Source organism: Poromitra crassiceps (assembly GCF_964638095.1).
Source record: "Poromitra crassiceps genome assembly, chromosome: 22".
In the NCBI taxonomy this organism is placed as follows: Eukaryota; Metazoa; Chordata; class Actinopteri; order Beryciformes; family Melamphaidae; genus Poromitra; species Poromitra crassiceps.
The window spans coordinates 17,657,850-17,666,342 of record NC_139647.1 but is presented as its reverse complement, the minus strand read 5'-3'; the positions used below and the strand labels follow the sequence as shown (position 1 = coordinate 17,666,342).

Sequence of the window (8,493 nt, the reverse complement as noted above, 5' to 3'; positions counted from 1 at the left end):
GACGGACAGAGAGTAGCAGGCAAAGTCGAAGGCATGCGTCACATTACGCATCCCTCCACACACACATTTCTCACTGACAATCAGCAATAAGGTTTCCATTTTGTTTTCGGTTGGTTCTGTAGTGCTACCATAGTCGCACACACGCGCACGCACACACGCACACACGCACACACGCACACACACACACACACACACACACACACACACACACACACACACACACACACACACACACACACACACACACACACACACACACACACACACACACACACACACACACACACACACACACACACACACACACACACACACACACACGACAGAGAAAAAAAAAGCATGTTCCCTCAAAGAATTGGTCCCGATCTGAGCCAGGGACGAAAGGGACTGTGAGCTCCACGTTCCCCAGCATGGGTGCCTGTCGATGGGACAGAGGTTATATCCCAAGCCAGCCAGTTTCAGATCAAACACCAACCAACCCCCATGTTGGTGGTGTTGCTTTTGTCCACAATGTTTCCTTCTTCTGTCTGATTCAAAGTCAGTTTAAACACCTCCGATGAAAAGAACCCGGGGAACGTGATGGACACGCTGCTCAAACGCAGGTTCCTTGGTGGTGCACGGTGTACTGCTTGCGGTACTTCAGACCCAGGCCTCTCTCTTTGAAGTCCATCGCCCTCTGCTGTGACGTGTCGACCAGAGCGCTGGCTATAGCGACACCTAGAGGCGGGGAGAGAGAGGAGAGAAAGGGGTTAACACTAAATAGTATACATAACATGACATACGATGTGTTGGGTGAAACGTTCATGAAACTTGGTGGAAGGGTGTGTAGCAGTAGCAGTAGCACGGGCCAAGGAAGAAGCTGTTAAATCTTGGAACGGATCCGATCTGACTCACTACATTTGCATATCATCATAGCAGACTGTACTATGGGCCTTGGCGGAGGTTTGCGCTCGCCGATGCATTTCTAGTTTTATTATGGGTGGAATGGAAACCATCACCTTGGCAGAGTTAGTGCCACGGCCTAGCCACTGAGCTATACAGAGCCACAGTGCAGATACATAGAGGCAGAGAGAGAGAGAGAGATGAGGAGAGAGAGTGTGATGAGGAGAGAGAGAGAGAGAGTGTGATGAGGAGAGGGCAGAGAGAGAGAGAGTGATGAGGAGAGGGCAGAGAGAGAGAGTGATGAGGAAGAGGACAGAGAGAGAGAGAGTGTGATGAGGAGAGGACAGAGAGAGAGTGATGAGGAGAGAGAGAGAGAGAGAGAGAGTGATGAGGAGAGAGAGAGAGAGAGAGAGAGTGATGAGGAGAGGGCAGAGAGAGAGAGAGAGATGAGGAGAGGGCAGAGAGAGAGAGAGAGAGTGATGAGGAGAGAGAGAGAGAGAGATGAGGAGAGGGCAGATAGAGAGAGTGATGAGGAGAGGGCAGAGAGGAGAGGTGATGAGGAGAGTGCAGAGAGAGAGAGAGAGTGATGAGGATAGAGAGAGAGAGTGATGAGGAGAGAGAGAGAGAGATGAGGAGGGCAGAGAGAGAGAGAGTGATGAGGAGAGAGAGAGAGAGAGTGATGAGGAGATGGCAGAGAGAGAGAGTGATGAGGAGAGAGAGAGAGTGATGAGGAGGAGAGAGAGAGAGTGATGAGGAGAGAGAGAGAGAGAGAGTGATGAGGAGAGTGCAGAGAGAGAGAGAGAGAGAGAGTGATGAGGAGAGAGAGAGAGAGAGAGAGAGAGAGAGAGTGATGAGGAGGAGTGCAGAGGAAGAAGAGGAAACATGGGTGGTGAACATCAAAGTGAAAAGCCTCAGCAGTGTGTGAGAGGGCAACACTTTATCAACGTCTCCCACCACACCGACGCTGTCCGGCCTGTCTGGCTTCAGCCCGAGACAGAGGGGGCTAAAGCCAGGGTCACTGGAGCGTATCTCCACACTTCTCTGTCTCCCCCCCTCTCCCCCCCTCTCTCCCTCTCTCTCCCCCCTCTCTCTCTCCCCCTCCATCTCTCCATCTCTCCCTCCTACAGGATGTCATCCCCCGATCAAAACAACGTGTGTATGTGATGCTCCTCAGCACGGCTTCACACAGAACAGGCAGGATGCAGCAAGGCGCCTCAGAGCTTTTGTGCTTCCTTGGCAGTGAGTCGGTGCTGAAGTTAATGTGGATTTAGAGGCATGACAGCTACAGAGAGAGGAGCTACACCTGCCTCTCCTCTCCTCTCCTCTCCCCTCTCTCCTTCTCTCCTCTCCTCTCCTCTCTCCTCCTCCCTCCCCTCCTCCTCCTCTCCCTCTCCTCTCCTCTCCTCCCTCTCCCTCTCCTCCCTCCTCCCTCTCCCCCTCCTCTCCTCCCCCTCTCCCTCTCCTCTCTCCTCTCCCTCTCCCCTCTCCCCTCCTCCCTCTCCTCCCCTCCTCCCTCCTCTCCTCCTCCCCTCCTCTCCTCTCCTCTCCTCTCTCCCCTCTTCTCCTCTCCTCTCCCCTCCTCCTCCTCTCCTCTCTCCTCTCTCCTCCTCTCCTCCTCTCCTCCTCTCCTCTCCCTCTTCTCCTCTCCTCTCCTCTTCTCCTCTCCTCTCCCCTCCTCTCCTCTCCTCCTCCCTCCTCTCCTCTCTCCTCTCCTCTCCTCTCCCCTCCCCTCCCTCCTCTCCTCTCCTCTCCTCTCCTCTCCTCCTCCCTCTTCTCCTCTCCTCTCCTCTCCTCTCCTCTCCTCCTCTCTCCTCTCTCCCTCCTCTCCTCTGCCTCCTCTCTTCTCCTCTCCTCTCCTCTCCTCTCCTCTCCCCTCTTCTCCTCTCCTCTCCTCTCCTCTCCTCTCTCCTCTCCCTCCTCCTCTCCTCTCTCCTCCCTCTCTCTCCTCTCCTCTCTCTCCTCTCCCTCCTCTCCTCTCTCCTCCTCCTCTCTCTCCTCTCCTCTCCTCTCTCTCTCCTCTCTCCTCTCCTCTCCTCTCCTCCTCTCCTCCTCTCCTCCTCTCCTCTCTCCTCTCCTCTCCTCTCCTCTCCTCTCCTCCTCCTCCTCCTCCTCTCCTCTCCTCTCCTCTCCTCTCTCCTCCTCTCCTCCCTCTCTCCTCCTCTCCTCTCCTCTCCTCTCCTCTCCTCTCCCTCTCCTCTCCTCTCCTCTCCTCTCCTCCTTCTCTCCTCCTCTCCTCTCCTCCCTCTCCTCTCCCTCCTCTCCTCTCCTCTCCTCTCCTCTCCCTCTCTCCTCTCTCTCCTCTCCCTCCTCTCCTCGTCTCCTCTCCTCTCCTCTCCTCTCCTCTCCTCCTCTCTCCTCTCTCCTCCCTCTCCTCTCTCTCCCTCTTCTCCTCTCTCTCCCTCTCTCTCCTCTCCTCTCCTCCTCTCTCCTCTCCCTTCCTCCCCTCTCTCTCCTCCTCTCCTCTCCCTCTCTCTCCTCCTCTCCTCTCCTCTCCTCTCCTCCTCTCCTCCTCCCTCTCCTCCTCCTCTCTCTCCTCTCGCTCTCCTCTCTCCTCCTCTCTCCTCCTCTCCTCCTTCCTCTCCTCCTCTCCTCTCTCCTCCTCTCCTCTCCCTCTCCTCTCCTCTCTCCTCTCCTCTCCTCTCCTCTCCTCTCTCCTCTCTCCCCTCCTCTCCTCTCCCTCCTCTCTCCTCCTCTCTCTCCTCCCTCTCCTCTCCTCTCCTCTCCTCTCTCTCCTCTCCTCCTCTCCTCTCCTCTCCTCTCTCCCTCCTCTCTCCTCTCCTCTCTCTCCTCCTCTCTCTCCTCTCCTCTCCTCTCTCCTCTCTCCTCTTCCTCTCTCCTCTCTCCTCCTCTCCTCCTCCTCTCCTCTCCTCTCCTCTCCCCTCTTCTCCTCTCCTCTCCTCTCCTCTCCTCCTCTCTCCTCTCCTCCTCTCCTCTCCTCCTCTCTCCTCTCTCCTCCTCTCCTCTCCTCTCCTCTCCTCCTCTCCTCTCCTCTACAACGAGCGTGGGCTTTGACAATGCACGGTCATTACGACAGGAGCTCAGTCTGCCGGGTCTGCCGGCCTGCAGCAGCCAAGTAAACAACAACAGGAAACAGTGGAGAGGATGTGCTGCTCTTGATATGATGCAGGGTGCACACACACACACACACACACACACACACACACACACACACACACACACACACACACACACACACACACACACACACACACACACACACACACACACACACACCATGTTTCAACATTTCACACCCAAGTGATTCTTGGGATGTTTTGTGGGTGGAAAAGGGAAAGCCGATTAACTCGCTGTGCGGCTATGTGTGTGTGTGTCTGTGCATGTGTGTGTCTGTACATATGTTTGTGTGTGTGTGTGTGTGGTTTGGATAAGTTCAGCCACACAGAGCAAACACAGACAAACATGGCAGACAGCAGTTGAGCGCTCTCTGCATCCAAAAGGATGAAATGTGCTACATTGTGGCAGTTTGTAAATGTTGTTTCATGATTGTTTCATCATCTCACACAACACCAAAATCACCTGTACCAGACCTTCTGCTAATAATCACCTACTGTATCGGTCTGAACTTAAGTCTATAGCCACTGGATTGTTTGGATTCATGTCTGAGCTATATCAATTCTTTAGAAAAGTCGGGAAAAGGAAAGAAAGATTTTTTTTTTTTTGTATTCTCATCAAAACAGCTCTCCCCTTTGACAAACGGCCATTATAATTGTGTTGATTTTTCCAGGTGAACGGACACATTCGCCATTTGCCAAATTAAATTGGTCAAAAGTAATCAAATTATGCTGCAGGTGAGTGCGGGCGCTCATTAGCTACTGTGGCGAGCACAGGCTCGTTAATGTGATTGTTTTGTCAGGTGAGTTGATGCATCATTAACCCCCCGCCGTTCCCCCCAACACACACACACACACACACACACACACACACACACACACACACACACACACACACACACACACACACACACACACACACACACACACACACACACACACACACACACACACACACACACTCCGCTCCCTCCTGCTCCCGGTGGACTAATGGGGTCATTAGCTAAAGATAAAATTCCCTGGGAACATGAACATATCAGAGAGCCGGCCTGGAAAATGGAAGTATAGCTCGTAAACACGTGGCGGGCGGTTCTCTTCGTCAACATCAAAGCCAGGCTATATGTTGTGCTCGCCCTAAATGAAGGCACAAGGGATAGCTTGCTATTTTCATTTGACCGAACTACACCCCGCTAGCTGCTAGCTAGTTCCTACATGAGACTGCAAAAGAAAATAATTCCTCCATGAAACTGCTCACAACAACGTCTGTGCATTATCTTGAGTAACCGGGTCATGATTTCTGGAAAGAGACAATGCTGTTGAGTTTGTCAAATGGATTTTTTTTTTTGGTGCTTCGAGCACCACAAGCCGAGTGCCATCCAGTTCCATTGTATTGGAGAGAAGGCAGCCATCTCTGCGGCCGATATCTCCAGGCAACTATCGCAAAACGATATAGATGGATAAAGAGCACTACAGGTGAGAGGGAAAATATGTATTTTGGATTTTAGGGTGAGCTGTCCCTTTAATGTATGAGTTGTTCCAAGCTGCCTGTGTTCTTACACAGAGGACTTGGTGGAAAGTCCACATTCTGACAGAAGCGGGAGGAGGAGGAGGAGGAGGAGGAGGAGGAGGAGGAGGAGGAGGAGGAGGAGGAGGAGGAGGAGGAGGAGGAGGAGGAGGAGGAGGAGGGGTGGTGGACACTATAGAGTTCATCCCAGCGGAGGGAGATGGTTTCAAACACAGAGAGAATCAAAGTATCGGAGATCCATTCCGGGTCAATGGAGCCGGAGTTTCCCCAACTCTGCTCTGCAAGTTCCTGTCAGGCAGCTCTCCAGGCAGACACCCAGAGGAACCCTGCAGGACACAGGATGGAGGCTGGGAGAAGGTCGACACGGAGAGAGGAAGAAACACCACACCACTGCCCCGGTAATGCTTACAGGTCACTAACCACACTCTACCTTACTCTAATGTCCGGCGGCAACTATTAACGATTATGTTAATTATTGATGAATCTGTTGATCATTTTCTCGACTAATCGATTCGTCGTTTGGTCGATATACATGTCATAAAATAGTGGAAAAACTATCACTTTTCAACATTCTCATAAAAACTGAGCAAATCTTATAGATGATGACCTCTCCCACACCCGGCACTCTAAAGTTCAGCTGAACAGTTTGTGAAGCCAGAGCATTTTGCGATTAAGAATTTAGCACAGCAAAAATATGAAAGCGTGTTTGTTCCCCGCAGCAGTTAAGACTTTTTGACTCGGGCCACAGCTGATAAGTAGGACAAAATAGGCCATGAGGGCTTTGCTGCGATTGGCCAGAAAGCACCTAATTAGCCCATGTGTTTTATGCATTTTTCATATTCTAATAGCGTGCAGTAGATTGTGTTTTTCTTTTTCATTACGACGCCCATTGACTTTTTTATGCATACGAGACCAAATGCATCCCCCCTGGGAATAATAAAGTAAAAAAAAAAAACTAAGGTCAAATTTTATATATATATTATATTAGAACACGGCTCTCTCGAATACTCGATTCTGATTGGTCAATCAACAATATTCACCGGTCATTATTTCTCGACAACCGACCGCTGCTCTGCCACACCTGGATTAATCAGTTGGTAAGAGCATTTTGTCCGCAGACGCTACTAATTAGGCCAACCAGTTGCAGCTGTGGTGTCTTGTGTGCCAATTAGGCTACGAATGAAACCGCTTTGTGTTGAAAACGCTATTAAAAAATCAATTTGAATAATTATTTTTGTCAGATTATTGAATGATTTAGTTGTAGGCCGTGTTCTAAGCGGGATAATGTATACTGAGCCGGTGATTACTGGAAATAATGACCTTCAGGTGAATATTAAGCCCTCCGCTGCGCGTCGGGCTAAATCATTCACCTGTCGGTCATTATTTCCACAGTAATCACCGGCTCAGTATACATTATCCCTTACTTATATTATATTATATTATATTATATTATATTATATAGATGCTTATAGTCGGTACTGTTCATGTAACAGTCATACCCTGGATGGGAGGATGTGGGTGTTTGAGGGTCATTTGTCAGTATATGTAACCACATTCCAACTGGAATAAATCTTGTATATTGTGAAAATGTAAATAAAGTTACCGGTACTTAAAAAAAACAGTCATGCCAATCAAACATCATATATATTAAATAGCTAATGAGAGAGAGAGAGAGATGGAGGGAGAGAAAGAGAGAGAGAGAGAGAGAAAGGAGAAAACAAGTTGAGAAGAGAAATTGAAATGTGGTTGAAGATCGAAACTGAGATTAAGCTCGGCGAGAACGAGAGACAAAGAAGAATGGAAGAATAGAGATACAATATAATGAGAGAGAGAGAGAGAGAGAGAGAGAGAGAGAGAGCTGGTTCAGAGGGGATTTATCAAAGCGTAACCACGGCGACTTATCTGCTCAGCTTCGCCGCAGCGATAATATGCAGATCTGGTTTTGTGGGTGAGGGAGGGGGGCGTCGCCACGCACTCACTCCGCCCACTGCACTCATTGGAACAACTCCTTCACTCACTCATCTCTGCTCAGCTCTGTCTCTCTCTCTATGTTTCTCTCCTGTGGTATTTTAAGAACTTGCTACAGTACACCTGTCTCTCTCTCTCTCTCTCTCTCTCCTCCTCTCTCTCTCTCTCTCTCTCTCTCTCTCCTCCTCCTCTCTCTCTCTCTCTCTCTCTGTTTCTCTCCTGTGGTATTTTAAGAACTTGCTACAGTACACCTGTGTCTCTCTCTCTCTCTCTCTCTCTCTCTCTTAATTCAATTCAATTCAATTCAATTCAAAGAGGCTTTATTAGCATGACCATAGTGAGTTACAGTATTGCCAAAGCACATTGTACATCGTAGTACAGACATAGGAAGAAAAAAAAAACAGAAAGAGTTTGTAACATACAGAACGGAAACATTATGTTACTTGTAACAAAATACAGGTAGTTCGAACAACAACCGTGTCAACAATATTTTGTATGTAAATATATACAGATATTTACATATTGATTGTGCTTGAAATAGAGAGAGGGAAGGGACGATGTATGTGTGTGTGTGTGTGTGTGTGTGTGTCTGTGTGTGTGTGAGTGTGTGGGGGGTGATGTGTTTTTTCTGGAGAGGCGTTTGTGTGTTTGTGTGTGTGTGTGTGTGTGTGTGTCTCTCTCTCTCTCTCTCTCCTCCTCTCTCTCTCTCCTCTCTCTCTCTCTGTTTCTCTCCTGTGGTATTTTAAGAACTTGCTACAGTACACCTGTGTCTCTCTCTCTCTCTCTCTCTCTCTCTCTCTCTCTCTCTCTCTCTCTCTCTCTCTCTCTCTCTCTCTCTCTCTCTCTCTCTCGTCCTCTCTCCTCTCTCTCTCTCTGTTTCTCTCCTGTGGTATTTAAAGAACTTGCTACAGTACACCTGTCTCTCTCTCTCTCTCTATCCACGTCTCTCACATTGCTCTGTCTATTTTTACTCCGGGAGACTTTGTGCATCTTGCTGCTGTAGAACCCGTCGTTTCCTCTGGCTCTGGTATTCCCAGGTCTGTCTCT

At 49.6% G+C, this 8,493-nt stretch overlaps 1 protein-coding gene across 1 annotated transcript in view; it reads right to left on the bottom strand.

Moving 5' to 3' along the window:
* Positions 1–592: 592 nt before the first annotated feature.
* atrnl1a (attractin-like 1a) overlaps positions 593–8,493 on the bottom strand; it is a gene marked incomplete at both ends in the record, with an annotated part of 286,198 nt that continues 278,297 nt past the window's right edge. Inside the window, one exon of the mRNA XM_083658569.1 lies at positions 593–717. Within this exon, the coding sequence (XP_083514695.1) occupies positions 593–717 (125 nt within the window). The remainder of the gene's footprint in view (positions 718–8,493) is intronic.